This window comes from Ailuropoda melanoleuca, chromosome 1, assembly GCF_002007445.2.
Source record: "Ailuropoda melanoleuca isolate Jingjing chromosome 1, ASM200744v2, whole genome shotgun sequence".
Lineage (NCBI taxonomy): Eukaryota > Metazoa > Chordata > Mammalia > Carnivora > Ursidae > Ailuropoda > Ailuropoda melanoleuca.
In genome coordinates, this window is record NC_048218.1 from 103,450,697 (window position 1) to 103,469,576 (window position 18,880).

Sequence of the window (18,880 nt, forward strand, 5' to 3'; positions counted from 1 at the left end):
TTCGACAGAGAGAGAGAGACAGCCAGCAAGAGAAGGAACACAAGCAGGGGGAGTGGGAGAGGAAGAAGCAGGCTCATAGCGGAGGAGCCTGATGTGGGGCTGGATCCCATAACGCCGAGATCATGCCCTGAGCCGAAGGCAGATGCTTAACCGCTGTGCCACCCAGGCGCCCCTATTGACTACTGATTAATTTATCAATTAATCAATTGTGAAATTTTAATCAATTACTTAAAATTAATCAATTACTTAAAATTTTTGAAAATTTAATCAATTACTTTAAAAAGTTTTTAGTTATTCAAAACAATATTTGATTGGCTAAAATATCAACCCCAGGTCACAACCAAGATGGAGTAGCCCTGTTACTCTCAGGTCCTCCCTCTCACAACTAAAAAACCCTGATCGTAACACAAGTATAGAAAGCCTCTGAAAGGTGAAAGGAAGATGAATGGCCTAGGAATCTCGGGATTTGAGAAATACCAAGGCAAGGAGATCCCTGAATTTTCTTATTATCTCCATATTTCCCAATGTGACAAAGCCTCTAAACTAGAACCACCAGGAGCCACAGACAAAAGAGAAAAAGTTCATAGCTGATCAGGAATAGGGTGACTAAACAACAAAAAACATTCTTGGAAATATCCGCCCTCTTGAGCTAGACATCAACTGCACAACTGTACCTCCCACCCCACAGTTTCAGTGGGGCTGGGGCCAAGTAGAAAGTGATCTTCCACACCACTCCTTCCCTACCCCATAGAAGCAGATGGTGTACTCCAATTCACCTGACTGGCACAGTGTCAGTGGACTGATCTGGAAGCTGATCTTCCATTTTCCTCTTGCAGAAGTTAAGATATGCTCCAACTCTCCCACCAGGGGAAGTGTCAGCAGGGTCAGTGGAAAGGTAAGCCTCCACCCCCACCCTGCACCGAGTCTGAACAAAGTAATATAAGTCAATAGTAGGGACCACTCTACTTTCCTTCCACTCTTGGTGTCAGTGAGGCCTAGTGGGGAACTAAATCTCCATATCAAGTGACAGCAAAGAGACTGAATGAAGCAGTTAAAAAGAGTACTAGCAGCACTCCTATTCCTGGTCCCCATCCAGATGCTGTGTCAGAGGATCTCAATTAGGAACCTCCAGCCCTACTCAATACCAATGAGGTAGAATAAGGTAGTATGAAACTGAGTAGTCAACAATCTGCTTCCTTTCCTCTGGTGCCAGTGGGACCAGCAGGGAGCTGAACCTCTACTCCAAGCTGGCATCAACAAGGCAGAATAAAGTAGCAGGAGGCAGGGCTGGGTGGCACTCTACTTCTCCCATCCCTTCGTGTCAGTGTGGCACATAGAGGAGTCAAGCTTCTACCCATTCACCTACAACAAAGCAGTGTGAGTCAGCCCTCTGACTCACAGTCTTTGGTGACAGTGAGTTCAGCAGCAGGGAGCTAATGTTATAATCCAAGCAGGGAAACAAGACAGTGCAAGTTGGTGACCCACCTTAGCCAGAAAAGTGTGAATGGGGCCAAGGGGGATAGGTGAACTTCCACTCCACCAGTCTGATACAAGGCAGTATGAGTCAAAACCCACTTCTGCTGGAGTAGTGTCAGTGAGCCCAGCAGGAGGCTGAACAAATATACCCATCTGGTTTTCATGCTATACCTCAACAGAGGGAGTGCCTGCTTTAAAAAAAAAAAAAAAAAAAAAGATGAAACAGGATCCAGAGCCTCACAGTATAAACTCAAAATAACCAGGATTCAATGGAAAATCACTCATCATGCCAGAACTAGGAAAATCATAACATTAACAAGAAAAGATAAACAACAGACCCAACACTGAGATAAATCAAATGCTGGAATTATCTTACAAGGATTATAAAGCAGCCAGCACAAAAATTATTTTAAAAGCAATTAAGTATTCTACTGAAACAAAAAATAATCTCAACAAAGAAATAGAAGTTACAAAAAAAAAGAACCAAATAGAAATTAAAGAACTGAAAAATTCAATAACTGAAAGAAAAAACTCACTAGACAGGTTCAATAGCAGAGTATAATGACAGAAGGCAGAATCAATAAACTTCAGGATAAATCAACAGTATTCACCCAAACTGAACAGAGAGAAAATTGAAAAAGGAAAAAAAAAACAACAAAGTCTCAGAAGCATGTGAGACAATAACAAAAGAGATAACATTCATATGATTAGAATCTAAGAATGAGAAGAAAAAGAGAAAGTAGCACAAAATAATATTCAAAGAAATAATGGCTGAAAAATTCCTAAATATGGCAAGAGATATATACCTATAGATTCAACAAGCAGAACAAACCCAAGAAGTCCACGTAAGTAAGAAACATCATTTTTAGACCACAGACTACAAATTATTTGTCTATATTGCAATAACCAGAATATCTACTAAGAAACCCAAGCAAAGCAATATACATAAAACCACTATAAATATATCAGAATATAATCCTAAAAATGTTCAAGAAACCAACAGAAAGGTAAGAGAAATGGAAAAAAAGAGAACCAGAGGAAACAAACTGAACACAAATAATTCAATGGCATACTTAAACTCCAACACACCAATAATCAACTTAAATGTAAATGGTCTAAGTACATAAACTAAGGGGCGTCTGGGTGGCTCAGTTGTTAAACTGCTTTCAGTTCAGGTCTATGATCACAGGGTTCCTGGATCAAGCCTCACGTCAGGCTCCCTGTTCAGCGAAGAGTTTGCTTCTCCTTCTCCCTCTGCCTCTCCCTCTGGCTCATGCTTTCTCCCTCTCTCTCTCTCTCTCTGTCAAATAAACAAACAATATCTTTAAAAAAAAATACAAAAATTAAAAGAGACTGGCTGAGGGGCACCTGGGTGGCTCAGTTGGGTAAGTGACCAACTCCTGATTTCAGCTCAGGGTATGATCTCAGGGTCATGAGACTGAACGCCACGTCGGGCTCTGCATTTAGCACAGAATCTGCTTGAGATTCTTTCTCTCCCTCTCCCTCTGCCCCTCTCCCCACTTGCTCTCTCACCCTCTCTCTCAAACAAATAAAAGAAAAAGAGAGACTGGCAGAGTAGATTAAAAAAAAAAAAACATGGTTCAACAATATGCTGTCTACAAAACTCAAAATTTGCTCATAGGTAGATTGAGAGCAAAAGAATAGAAACAATATACCATGTAACTTTTTTTTTAAGTAGGCTCCACACCTAGAGTGGAGCCAACACAGGACCTGAACACAGGGCCTGAACTCATGACCCTGAGATCAAGACCTTAGCTGAATTCAAGAGTTGGATACCTACTGATTGATCCACCCAGGTGCTCCTGTAAACTGTTTAAAAAAAAAAAACAGTAGTGGCTATATATATAAATCAGATAAAGTAGACCTCTGAGCAAAGAAAAGTACTGGAAAGAAGGACATTACATAATGATAAAAGGATCAATCCACCAGGAACACATTCTAATCCTAAAGGTGTTCACATCAAACAACAAAATCACAAAATATGTAAAACAAAAATTATAGACTCAAAGAAAAATAGACAAATCTACAAACTAAAGTTGGGGACTTCCAAAATTCCACTTTTAGTAACTGATAGAATTAGACAGAAAATCAGCAAGGAAATAAAGAATTCAATAAAACTATCAACCACCAAGTCTTAATTGCCATATATAAAAAACTCCACCCAACAATAGAAGCATACATATTTTTTCAAGCACCCATAACAGTCACCAAGGCAGTGCATATACTAGGCCAGAAAACCAATTTCAACAAATTTTTAAAAGTTGAAATTATATAGAGTATATTCTCTGACCATAATGGAATCAAGCTAGAAATCAATAATAAAGATAACAAGAAAGTCTACAAATACTTAGAAGCTAAACAGCACAATTCTTTTTTTTTTTTTTTTTTTTAGATTTTATTTATTTATTTGACAGAGATAGCCAGCGAGAGAGGGAACACAAGCAGGGGGAGTGGGAGAGGAAGAAGCAGGCTCATAGCGGAGGAGCCTGATGTGGGGCTGGATCCCATAACGCCGGGATCATGCCCTGAGCCGAAGGCAGACGCTTAACGACTGAGCCACCCAGGCGCCCCTAAACAGCACACTCCTAAATAATGCATATATCAAAGAAGTCTCAAAAGAAATGTTTAAAATTATACATACACACACAGATAACTAAAATGGAGATGAAAGTATAGCATATCAGGACATGTAAAACATAACTAAAGCAGTGAAGAGAGTTAAATTCATGAGTAAAATGTTCTATTGGAAACACTAAGTGCTTCCATTAGAAAAGAGGGAAGTTCTCAAATAAATAATCTAAGAATCACTATATTGTACACCTGAAACTAATGTTACACTGTATGTTAACTAACTAGAATTTAAATAAAAACTTTAAAAAAGATCTAAGTTCCTACCTCAAGAAATGAGAAAAAGGAGAGTAAAATAAATCCAAAACAAGCAGAAGAAAAAAAACACCATAGATAGAGGAAGAAATCAATTAAATTGAAAACAAAGAAATTTTTTTAAAAAGAACAGAGAAAATTTATGAAACAAAAACCTGGCTCTTTAGGGGTGCCTGGGTGGCTCAGTCGTTAAGCGTCTGCCTTCGGCTCAGAGCGTGGTCCTGGCGTTCTGGGATCAAGCCCCATGTCAGGCTCCTATGCTGGGAGCCTGCTTCTTCCTCTCCCACTCCCCCTGCTTGTGTTCCCTCTCTCACTGGCTGTCTCTCTGTCAAATAAATAAATAAAATCTTAAAAAATAAAAAAACCTGGCTCTTTAAAACCATCAACAAAATTTATAAATCTATAGCAAGAATTAAAAGGACAAAAAGATGACAGAGATTAACAAATCAGGAATGAAAGAGGGAATATCACTACAGATCCTCTAGCCATCAAAAGAATAGTAAGGTATTACTGTAAATAATACCCCCCAAAATTTGACAACTTGGGATACAGTTGCTTGAAAACCATGAACTATCAAACCTCAACCAAGATGAAATAAATAACTTGAGCAGTCTTATAACCATTAAAGACATGGAATCTGTAATTTAAAAGCTACCTACAACAAAAGTCTCCAGGGTTAGATGGTTTCACTGGAGAATTCTACCAGATATTTAAAGATGAATTAATCAATCTCTTCCAGAAAATAAAAGAGAAGGAACCACTTCTAACACAAGACCAACACCAGACAAAAAATGTAACAACAACAAAAAAATAAACTACACACCAATATCTCTCAATAATTTAGACACCAAAACCCTCAACAAAATATTAGCAAATCAGATCTAGTAAACGTATATGATACACCATGACCAAGTGGGATTTATTCTAGGTGTACAAGTCTGGTTCAAAATTTTTAAATTAATCAATATATTCCACCATATATGCAGGATTAAGGAGAACAGTTATACGATTATATCAAAGGACAAAGAAAAAACACTTAACAAAAGCCATCCATTCATGATAAAAATTCAGCCAACTAAGATTAGAGGTGAACTTCTTCAACCTGATACAGAACACCTACAAAAAAAACCTTAGAGCTGATGTCACACTTAATGCAGGGAAGGAGTGAGTGAATGCTTTCCCTCTAAGATTGGGAATAAGGCAAGAATGTACATTCTCATCACACTTAATCAACATATTACTGGAAGTTCTAGTCACTGTAACAAAGCAAAAAAAAAAAAGTATAAATAGTAAAGAAAAAAGAAAACTGTCCATATTTGCAGACACCATGATTGTCTGCATTTCTATACACTAACATGCCTTTCTTTATACTAACAATGAGCATGTGGACCCCAAAATTAAAAACACAGTATCACTTACAAACGCTCCAAAAAAAATAAAACACTTGAGTATAAATCAACAAAAAAAGTACAAGCTCTGTATGCTGATAATTACAAAATGCTGACGAAAGAAATCAAAGAAGACCTAAATAAATGGAGAGATATACCGTGTTCATGAATTGGAAAACTCAGCATAATAAAGATGTCAATTCTCCCCAAATTGATACACAGGTTAATTTAATTCTTATCAAAATCTGAGCAAGATGTTTTGTAGACACAAGCTTATTCTCAACTTTATACTGAAAGGTAAAGGAGCTAGAACAACTAAAACAATCTTTTTTTTTAAGAATTTATTTATTTTAGAGAGAGAGAGTGTGTGTGAGTGGGGGGCAGGGCAGAGGGAGAGGGGGAGAATCTCAAGCAGACTCGGCACTGAGCATGGAGTCTAACACGGAGCTCGATCTCATGACCCTGAGCTGAAACAAAGAGTTGGCTGCTTAACCAACTTAGCTACCCAGGCACCCCTAAAACAATCTTTAAAAAGAAGAAGGAAACAGGAGGAATCACTCTACCTTTAATATAAAGGCCTACCAAATTCCTACAGTAATCAAATTGTGTGGGACTGGCGGAAAAACAGACACACGGATAAATGGAACAGAATAGAGAAGCCCAAAATAAACCAATACAAATGTGCCCAACTGATTTTTGACAAATGTGCAAAAGCAACTCAATGAAGGGAAGCCTTTTAAATAAATGGTGCTAGAGCAACTGAACATTTACAGGCGAGAAATGAACTTTGACTTAAGTCCCACACCTTATAAGAAAACGAAGACAAACTGAATCATGTTCTAAAGTGTAAAACAAAAACTTTTAGAAAAAAAAAATAGAGGAAAATCTTTAGGATCTATGGCCAGGTAAAGAGTTCTTAGACTTGACAAAAGCATATATAGACTTGACAAAAGTATACAAAGAAAAACTGATACATTAAATCTCATCAAAATTAAAAAGTTTTGTTCTGCAAAGGACCTTGTGAAGAGAATAAAAGACTGGGAGATAATATTTACAAACCACATATCCTGAAGAGAATACATAAAAAAAATTCTCAAAACTCAACACTAAAAAAACTCAACATTTCAATTAGAAAATGGGAAAAAGATATAAATAGGCATTTCACTGAAGAGAATATACAGATAACAAATGATATTAAGGACTGAATATATCCCTCCAAAATTCATATGTTGAAGCCCTAACTCCCAATGTGACCGTATCTGGAGACAGGGCTTTTAGGGAGGTATTTAAAGTTAAATGACATCGTGAGGGTGGGGCCCTAATCTCATAGCACTGGTATCCATGTAAGAAGATGCCGAGACCCCGGAGATCTCTCTCTTCAAACATACAGAGAAGAGGTCATGTGGGGACACAGCATGGAGGTGGCTAGGTAAAAGTCAGGAAAAGAGGCCTTGTCAGAAATTAAGCACCTTGGTCTTGGACTTCTAGCCTCCAAAACCGTGAGAAAATAAATTTCTGTTGTCTAAACCATGCAGTCTGTAGTATTTTGTTATGGCAGCCCTGGCAAACTAATACATACATGAAAAGATGTTTAACATCACGAGCCATTAAGGAAATGCAAATTAAAACCATGATGAGGTCCCATTACACAACTGAATAGCTAAAATAAAAAACAGTTGACATCAAATGCTGGTGAGGATGTAGAAAAACTGGATGACTCATATATTCCTGGTGAAAATACAAAATGGTACAACCACAATGAGAACACTATTTGGATGTTTCTTATAAAACCAAACATGCTAAAATAAAATAAAATAAAATAAAATAAAATAAAATAAAATAAAATAAAATAAAATAAAAAACCAAACATGCAATTACCCTACAATCCAGCAACTGCACTCTGAACATTTATCTCAGAGAAAGAAAACTCATGTTCACACAAAAAATCTGTATATAAATATTCAGAGCAGCTTCCTTTGTAATAGGGAAAACCTGAAAATAACCAACATGCCCTTCAGTGAATGATTGCTGTAAATGATTAAACCAAATGAAGTACATCAAGACATTGTAATACTACTCGGCAATAAAAGGAATGAACTATTAATACACGCAACTTGGATGCATCTCCAAAGAATTATGCTGAATGAAAAGGCTATCCCAAAAGACTCATATGCTATGATTCCATCTCTACGACATTCGTGAAAGGACAAAATTATAGAAGTGGTGATTGCCAATGGTCATGAACGGAGGAGGGAAAGGGTAATTGTGGCTATAAAGAGCAACATGAGGAATCCTGTGGTAATGAAACTGTCCTGCATCTTGACTACATCAATGTCAATATCCTCATGGTAATATTATACTATAGTTTTACAAGATGTTACCATCTGCGAAAAATGGGTAAATAGCACACAGAATCTCCATTATTTCTTATACTGCATGTGAATCTATCATTCTTTCAAAATTAAAGTTTAATGTAATAAATACACAATTCTAAACACAAATATTTCTGACCAATAATCTGCCAATATGGTTCTTGGGTTCTCTGAAACACCCAGCTGTGATCAGTATGCTACTCTATGATGACTACAGGTAAAATGTGCTACATGTCACTCTGACCAGTTGGGGAGCACCATAAGCTTAAACTAATAGTTTCAATAAGCTTAAAATCAATAGAATACCCTAGTAGCTATAATAATGATGTATTTAGCTATATAGCATCAATCTGTCTATAAACATAGAATCTCCTTGTGGCTACTCAAATGAAGTCCTTTCCAGAGGCGCCCCAAAAGATATTTCTGCCACAATGTCACATTGGCAGCTCAGTACTAGACTACGACAGACACCAAAAGAATTGATAAAGAAGTAAGAGCATTACCGTATTATAACCAGAAAGTCAAGGTTAGAAAACGTTATTTGAAATGCATACTTTTTAAAGTTTTAGACAATCAGATTTTTCTGCTTATTTCCTTTGTCTACCATGTTCTGTTCTTTCTCTTGGTATATCTATACTTTGACTCAGGTTTCATGAGACTTAATGAGTCCAATTACAACTGGCAAATGACTAGAAACTCACTGTGGACAAGTCTGAGAGAAAAAAACAAAACAAAAACTCTGGTCCTCACAGTGAAGATGAGAGAAAAATCTACTTGTGCTTCTGACAGAGGGGAAAAGTAAATATGCTGAAATATACCAGAGCTTTGTCTTCTTTTTAACAAGGCCTGCTCTCAGAAGAAACTATCTTATCAGAGTTTAACCTGCTGGGGTTTTATCAGAGCTCAACTAACCTGGCAAAGGGAACTACCCAGCTCCACTCTAGCCATCCTGTCCAATATAAGAGTGGGAGTGAGGAGAGGGTAAGGGGCTGGCAACTGAAGAATATCTGTGAAGTTCACAGTGCAGAGGCATAGGCTTAGTACAAGACTGAGGCCCAATCACAGGACTACCGAACACCTCCCCTCAACTCCCACCCACCACATTACCACTGCATTACTAAAGACTCATTTACAGCAATGCCTTTTACCTAGTACATTAGTCCACCTTTCAAAAAAATTGCAAGGCATATTGAAAGGCAAAAAAAAACAGTTCGATGAGAGTGAACAAGCATCAGAACCAGAGGCAGATAGGGCAGAAATGTTGGAATTATCAGACTAGGCATTTTTTTAAAACTATGATAAATATGAAAAGAGCTTTAGTGGAAAAAGTAAACATGCAAGATCACATGGATAAGTAAGCAGAGAGATGAAACTTCTAAGAAAGAATCAAAAAGAAATGTTGAGATCAAAAACACTGTAGCAAAATGAAGGATACCTTTAATAGTAGACTAGACATCATTTAGGAATCTCTGAGCTTGCGGATATGATAATAGAACTGAAAATTTTCTAAAACTGAAGAGCAAAGGGAAGAAAATGAAAAAAAAAAAAGAATATCCAAGAACTTTGGGACAACTATAAAAAGTGTAACATACACACAACAAGAATAAAAGAAGAAGAAATAAAGGAAAAGAAGAAATATTTGAAATGATGACTGAGAATTTTTTTCCAAATTAATGTCAGACACAAAACCACAGATCCAGGAACCTCAGAGAGGTTCAAACAGGATAAATGCCACCCCCCCCCCAAAAAAAAAAAAAAAACCCCACCTTAANTCATGACTAAAGAAAAAAATCTTGATAGAAGCCAGAGGATAAAACATCATACCTATAGAGGAATAAAGATAACACTTATATCCAACTTCTTCGAAATCATGCAAGCAAAAAAAAAAAAAAAAAAAAAGAGTGGAGTGAAATATTTGAAGTTTGAGAGGGAAAAAAAAAACCATTAACTTAAAATTCTGTACCCTGTAAAATTATCCTTCCAAGGTGAAGGAGAAATAAGACTTTCTCAGACAAACAAAAATTGAGGGAATTTGTTGCCAGTCAACCTGCTTTGCAAGAAATGTTAAAAGACGTTCTTTAGAAAAAAGTAAAAGAACACAGAACAGAAACTCAGGTCAACATAAAGAAAGAAAGAGCTTCAGGAAAGGAATAAATGATGGTAAAATAAAAACTTTTCCTTATTTTTAGTCTAATAAGTAACAATTCATTCAAAGTAATAATTGAGCAATAATGGATTTGATTATGTATGCTTTTAAAAATATATATGAATATTTATGCATGCTTACTTAAAAGTGAATTGAGACCACCTGGGTGGCTCAGTCGGTTAAGCGCCTGCCTTCAGCTCAGGTCATGATTCCAGGGTCCCGGGATCCAGCCCTGCATCAGGATCCCTGCTCAGCAAGGAGTCTGCTTCTGCCCCTGCCTCTGCCCCCTGTCTGGTGCATGTGGTCTTTCTCTCCCTCTTTCTTTCTCAGGTAAGTAAATAAAATCTTTTTTATAAAAGTGAAATGAATGACAGCAATGGTATAAGAAATACAAGGAAGGAATCAGGAATATTTCATTATTATAACACACTTACACTACCCATGAAGCAGCATAGTGTTATTTGAAAGTAGACTTGGAATAGCTACATACATATATTGTAAATTCTAGGGCAACAACTAAAAAAAAAAAAAAAAAAAAAAAAAAAAAAAGAATTGATATTCTAAGAGAAAATGGAATTATATAAAATGCTCAAATCCACAAAAGGCAGAAAAAGTGTGGAAGACAAAAATAAGAACAAAGAACAACAGTAACAAAAATGGTAGATCTTGATCTAACTATATCAATCATTACTTTGAATGTCAATGGTCGAAATCCATCAAGAGACAGAGATTGTCAAAGTGTATCGAAAAACAAAACCCAAATATATGTTGTCTGCAAGAAACCCATTTTAAATATAAAGATGCAACAGATTAAAAATAAAACAGTGGAGAAAGATATATCATGCTAACACTAATCAAAAGAAAGTGAAAATGTCCATATTAGTTTCAGACAGAAAAGACTTCAGAGCAAAGGCAGCTACCAGAGTTAAAAAGGGGTATTACATAATGATAAAAGGGTCAATACCCCAAGAAAACATAATAATCTTTAATAAGAGAGACTAACAACAGAGCATCAAAATATGAGGCAAAAGTTTATAGAATTACAAGAAGAAATAGATAAATCCACAATTATAGTTGAAGACTTTATCAAAGATGGACAGATCTAGCACATAGAAAATCAGTAAGGACATAGTTAAACTCAACAGCATCATCAATCAACTGATAAAATTGACATTTATGGACTACCTCATACAAGAATAGAATATACATTTTTTTCAAGCTCACATGGAACACTCACCAAGACAGACCACATTCTGGGCCATAAAACACATCTTAACAAACTTAAAAGAATAAAAATCATAAATGTCTGTGCTCAGACCACAAAGAAATTAAACTAGAAATCAAACAGAAGAGCTGGGAAATCCCAAAATACTTGGAGATTTAAAAAATAACATATGGGTCACAGAAGAAATCACAAGAGAAGCTTAAAAATACTTCATATGAAAATGAAAATACAACTTACTGAAATTTGTAGTATGCAAATCTATAGAAAGTTTGCAAGATGAAAGGCTAACATACAAAAGTCAATCAATTTCCTATATACTATCAACACATGGAATTTGAAATTAAGAACAGATTACTATTTACATTAGTACCCCGCCACAAAATGAAATACTTAGGTATAACCCTAAAAATCTCTAACAAAATATGTACAAGATCTATATTAGAAATGAAATGTAGATAATCCAGTTAAGAAATGGGCAGAAAATATGAATAGACATTTTTCCAAAGAAGACAAACAGATGGCCAACAGACATGAAAAAACACTCCACATCACTCATCATCAGGGAAATACAAATCAAAATCACGATGAGATACTACCTCATACCTGTCACAATGGCTAAATTAACGATACAGGAAACAGCAGATGTTGGCAACGATGCAGAGAAAGGGGAATCCCCTTACACTGTTAGTGGGAATGCAAACTGGTAGCCACTCTGGAAAACAGCACGGAAGCTTCTCAAAAAATTAGAAATAGAACTATCCTACGATCCAGCAATTGCAATACTAGGTATTGACCCAAAGGATACAAAAATACAGATTCAAAGGGGTACATGCACCCTGATCTTTATAGCAGCATTATCAATAATAGCCAAACTGTGGAGAGAGCCCAAGCGTCCATCAGTTAATGAATGGATAAAGAAGATGTGGGCGGGGTGTGTGTGGAGGGGTGTGTGATGGAACACTACTCAGTCATCAAAAAGAATGAAATTTTGCCATTTGCAATGATATGGGTACAGCTAAAATGTATTATACTAAGTGAAATAAGTCAGTCAGAGAAAGACAAATACCATATGATTTCACTCTATGTGGAATTTAAGAAACAAAATATATGGGAAGTGGGGGATAGAGAGGGGGAGACAAACCATAAGAGACTCTTAACAATAGAGAACAAACTGAGGATTGATGGAGAGAGGTGGGTGGGGGATGGCTAAATAGAGAATGGGTATTAAGGAGGGCACTTGTTGTGATGAGCACTGGGTATATATGTAAGTGATGAATCACTGAATTCTATTCCTGAAACCAACATACACTATATGTTAACTAGAATTCAAATAAAAATTCGAAAAAAAGAAAAAAGAAAACAAAGAAAAACTAAATAAATTGAGAGATATTCCATGATTTGGATAGGAAGACTCAATATTGTCAAGACATCAATACTTCCCAACTTGATGTATAGATTTAATTCAATATCAATTAAAATTCCACAAGGTATTTTGTGGATATGAAAAAATGAAATCTGAAGTTTACATGGAGAGACAAAAGACCCAGAACAGCCAACTCAATATTGAAGGAGAAAAAAAATTTGGACTAGCATTACCTGGCTTCAAGATTTACTATAAAGCTACAATAATCAAAATAATGTAGTATTGGTAAAAAAACAAAGAGATTAATGGAACTGAATAAAGAGTCCAGAAACAGACTTACATAAATACAGTCAACTGCTCTTTGACAAAGGAGCAAAGGCAACACAATGGAGAAAAGATAGTCTCTTTAACATATGGTGCTGAAAGCAACTACAAGACATCCAAATGCAAAAAAAAAAAAAAAAATACAGAACTTACAACCTTCACAAAAATTAACTCAAATGTATCATAGACCTAAATATAAAATACAAAACTAGAAAACTAGAAGATAACAGGAGAAAAATTAGATAACCTTGGGTATGGTGATAACTTTTTTAGATACAACACCGAAGGTAAGTATCATGAAAGAAACAATAAGATGGACTTCATTAAATTTAAAAATATCTGCTCTGTTAACGAGAATGTCAAGAGAATTAGAAGACAAGCCACAGACTTGGAGAAAATACTTGCAAAAGACACATTCAATTAAGAACTGTTATCCAAAATATGCAAAGAATTCTTAACAACAATAAGAAAACAATCAACCTGATTTAAAAATGGGCAAAAGGGCTGGGGCACACCGGTGGCACAGCTGGTTAAGCACCAGACTCTTGGTTTCCACTCAGGTCACAATCTCAGGGTCGTGAGATAGAGCCCCGCATCAGGCTCCGAGCTCAGTGTGGAGTCTGCTTAAGACACTCTCCCCTTCCCTCTGCCCCTCCTGCTCATGCTTTCTCTCTCTCTCAAATAAATAATCTTTTTTTTTAAACAATGTGGGGTGCCTGGGTGGCACAGTCAGTTAAGCATCTGACTCTTGGTTTCAGCTCAGGTTGCGATCTCAGGGTCCTGAAATCAAACCCTGAGTTGGGCTCCACTGCTTGAGATTCTCTCTCCCTCTTCTTGCCCCTCCCACTTATGTTCTCTCTCTCTGAAATAAATGAATAAATCTTTAAAAAAATGGTCAAAAGACCTGAACAAACACCTCATCAAAGATGTACAGATAGCAAGCATTTGAAAAGATGGTCAGCATCATATGTCATCAGGGAAATGAAAATTAAAACAACGAGATACTACTATACACCTATTAGAATGACCAAAATCCGAAACACCAACACCACCAAATTCTGGTGAGGATGTGGTAACAGGAACTCTCATTCATTGTTGCCAGGAAAGCAAAGTGATAGAGCCACTCTGGAAAACAATTTGGCAGTTTCTTACAAAATTATACATACTCTTACCATATGATCTAGCAATCACACTCCTGGGTATTTATCTGAAGGAGTTGAAAATGTAGGCCCATACAAAAACCTGCACATGAATATTTATGGCAACTTTATTCATAATTGCCAAAACCTGGAAGCAACCAAGATGTCCTTCAGAAGGTGAAATGACAAATAAACTGTGGTACATCCAGACAATGGAATATTACTCAATGCTAAAAAGAAATAAGCTATCAAGCCATGAAAACACATGCAGGAAACTTAAATGCTTATTACTAAGTAAAAGAACTTGAAAAGGCTGAATATTGTATGATTCCAACTATATGACATTCTGGAAAAAGACAAAACTATGAAGACAGCAAATGGATCAGTGGTTGCCAATCCTTAAAGAGAAGGTAAGGATGAACAGGCACAGCACAGAGGAATTTTATCCTCGTGAATGGGGTAAGTGTCCTTTTAAAAAAGACCTTGGAGAGCTCCCTTGCCTCTTCTACCTTGTAAGGACACAGCAAAAAGACAGCTATCTATGAACCAAGACGGGGTGGGAGGAGCTACACTTCCAAATACACCAGCACCTTGATCTTGGACTTCCCAGCCTCCAGAGCTGTGGGAAATAAATAAATAATGTTGTTTATAACCACCCAGTTTATGGTATTTGTTATATCTGCCCAAATGGACTAAGACATCTATAGCATAAAACAGAGAGTCCAGAAATAGACTAGAATAGAAATTAATAGGTGGCATTTCAAATCAAGGGAGAAAGAATGAAAGATATAATGAAGAATATTGGGACAACAAGCCATACGTTTAGAAAACAATTATAATCATGAAATTATAAATCTACCAGACAAAAATTAATTCCAAATGGATTAAAAAGTTGACTAAAACATCAATGCTGCAAAAGTTTTAAACATATGTCGGTTTTTCAACTTGCCTGAATCTAGGTTAGTGCTAATCAGGTGAGTTTCTGTTGTTCGCAACCAAAAGAACTTGACACAGAACCCTGACCAGAATTTGGCATGGAATATTAAAAAAAAAAATCAATGCAGAAAAAAAACACAATAAACAAAAAGATAAGCAACCGTGAGAAAATATAAGCAACATATATAAACAAAGTATAATATCCATGTTATATTAAAAACTCCTATAAATAAGGAAAACTAAACAACCTTATAGAAATTTGGACAACAGATATGAACATGTAATTGAGGAAGAAATATAAATGTCTAATAAACATATAAAAAATGTTCAACCTCATTAGCAATAAATAAACAAAAATTAAACACCAATCAAGTAACTTTTCACTCAAGAAAAAAGCAAAAATTCGATAGGGCCCCTGGGTGGCTCTGTCGGTTAAGCATCCAACTCTTGATTTTGGCTCAGGTCGTGATCTCAGGGTCATGAGATTGAGCCCTGCATCAGGCTCCACACTGGGCATGGAGCCTTCATGGGATTCTCTTTCTTTTTTTTTTTTTTTATTATTATATTATGTTAGTCACCATACAGTACATCCCCGGATTTCCGATGCAAAGTTCGATGCTTCATTAGTTGCGTATAACACCCAGTGCACCATGCAATACGTGCCCTCCTTACTACCCATCACCAGTCTATCCCATTCCCCCACCCCCCTCCCCTCTGAAGTCTTCAGTTTGTTTCTCATAGTCCATAGTCTCTCATGTTTCATTCCCCCTTCTGATTACCCCCCTTTTCTTTATCCCTTTCTTCCCCTACCGATCATCCTAGTTCTTATGTTCCATAGATGAGAGAAATCATATGATAATTGTCTTTCTCTGCTTGACTTATTTNGGATTCTCTTTCTTCCTCTATGTCTGCCCCTCCCCCCTTAAAAAAAAGTAAAAATCTGAAAAACTCTAATGTTAACAATAAGTAGGAAAATGGCCACTTTATAAACTATTGGCCCAATATAAATTAACACTATCTTTTCATGGACAATTTGGTATAACATTTATTAGAATTTTAAATTGGCATTTCCTTTCTTTCAGCAATTTCACTTCTAGGAATTTATCCCACGGAAAACATACATACACAAGAATATAAATACAGGTACTATCTGTAATAAGTATTGGAAATAATCTAAATGTTGAAAAGAAAAATGGTTAAGTAAATTATGGCATATTTTTAGTAAGGAAAATGTTGTAACGGTTAAAAACAAGATAGATTTATATGTATTAATATGGAACAATTTTCAATATATATAAATTAAGTGGCAAAAGTGACAGAATGATATATTTAATATATTGCTTATATTAAAAACTAGTCAATTGAAAGATAAAGATTTTTAAACTATGTATCTTATATAATACATTAGATATCTTAAAGCAATATATCTATAATAAAGGTAAAGGCACAATAAAGGATCTAGAAAGATATACACCAAACCATTAAAAGCTGTTTTATCTCCAGGAAGAAGAAATCAGAATAAAAAGAGAATTCCTTGCCTTTTCTTCTATATACTTCTTCTACTTTGTGTGTTTACATGTGACTTATATAATGCAATATATTATTAAAGAAAGCAAAATGTAAATATAGCAAGCAAAAGAATTTCTACNACTTTGTGTGTTTATATGTGACTTATATAATGCAATATATTATTAAAGAAAGCAAAATGTAAATATAGCAAGCAAAAGAATTTCTACCCTGACAAGCAAAAACTCTCCAACTCTAAAATTTTCAACTGAATTCTTCGAACTTTTTATTTTTCCACTCAATTATTACAAAATATTTTATTATTCAGATTTGAAATTGAAGAAACTGAAACAAAATTTCCTTAGTAAAGGTCTAAGAAATATCATGCTCAATGAAGATTTAATGTAATTATAAAAATTTATAATAAAATGTAATTGAAGCTCTTAATCCTAGGAGATTTAACCAAGCTCCTACTTTTACAAAGACATGATATTCATTACGTTCGTTAATTCAAGATTTACTAACATCAACTGTTGATATTTTAAATGGAGAAATATTCACTTATAAAAAAAAGGAAAAGCCATAAAATACCAGCAAAAACCCATCTGCAGAAGCGTCTGTATAAATACACTAAAGTGTCTTAAGGAAGACTTGCTGGTTAGATTCAACAGCATTAGGAACCTATTCTTCAATTTTATTGCAATTTCAGTGATTTAGAATCATGTACCAATTTTAATGTTTTGGCATCCTTTGCAAAACCTGAAAGCCTTATTCTCTAAATCTAAATATTTGAGGCCATTTAAAAACAAATATTAAGTATCAAAAGACTGCGAAAATTCACCAGGTTTTTGATAGACAAATCTTCCTAATGATAAAATTAGGATATACATCTGGGGAAAAATAAAACTTGACCCATCTCAACATATAATTACTGAATTAACTTGCTTCTAATTATTCAAATAGTAAATACATGCCTCAAAGAAATGCTCAAACTATAATAATTATACTTAATAATTATTAACAATAAAATGAATACAAATGTATTAAAGCGTAACATAACTGATATAGACAAATTCTAGAAAAACATTCAAATTCTATTTATTTCTTGTACTTTCCTTTCAAACTAAATAAGTGACAGAAGAAAATAACAGACTCCAACCTTTCTGTTTTGGATTCATTGTCAATTTTATACTGTTCAAAATCTTGACTAAGAGACTGCAGCTTTTCTTGAAGTTTCTTTTCACGGTCTACACTTCCTTGATAAAATTTCATCTCTTTTTCCATTGCTTTCACTTTTTCTTCCATAGCCTTAAACTCATGAAGAATTAGATAGCTGACTCCACAGTACTTACAAACCTTTTCTTCAGGAGACATCTAGAAAACAGAAATACATACATACATAAATTGAAATATTTTTTAAATTCTAAAAAGCAAAGTTCCCCTGAAGATGTTACGGCAACCATGCTGGTCAAATGAAGTAAATGTACACTGGACTATGCCACGGAGTATAATTATGACACTGCCTACATCTGGATAAAATTTTAAAAACTGGCATGATAGTGACTCTGACATAAAATTTTGGAATTAGTAAAGGGTCTTTCAGAGTGATTATTTCTCCATGGTATCTCTAAGAAAGATTTACTATTGAAATATTTTCCATAAAATAAAACTAAAAATGATGAGAACATCTTTAAAATTCTTGTTTTAAGATGAGTATTCCATGAAGTGGAGAGAAATCACTGGCCTTTTACTGCCAGCTGCACTGTGAACCTGGAGGTGCTTCTAGGCTTTTTCAGATCTTATTTTTCCTCATTTATAAAATTCTGGCATTGGACCAAATGAACTCTTAAGTTCCTGTTCAGTTTTAACATTTTATGATTTTTACAGAATTTGACAGAATTTATGCCAGAATTCTGTCATAAAACCACAAATAGCAAAAACATTTTGAACCTAACCTCTTCTCTCTGTTCTTTTCCCTTCCCATAGGTATGGTAGATCCCTATGGTAAATTTTACAGAGAGGGAAATGGAGACCTCTGAAGTTGAATAACCAGTTGATATACAGAGACACTGGGGTTAAACGAAGTCTATCTAAACCCAGC

At 35.3% G+C, this 18,880-nt stretch overlaps 1 protein-coding gene across 1 annotated transcript in view; it reads right to left on the reverse strand.

The window, feature by feature from the left end:
- The window catches only part of LEKR1 (leucine, glutamate and lysine rich 1), a 174,328-nt gene that overhangs the window by 140,489 nt on the left and 14,959 nt on the right, over positions 1-18,880 (reverse strand). The window contains exon 5 of the mRNA XM_034663981.1: positions 17,939-18,153. Within this exon, the coding sequence (XP_034519872.1) occupies positions 17,939-18,153 (215 nt within the window). The remainder of the gene's footprint in view (positions 1-17,938; positions 18,154-18,880) is intronic.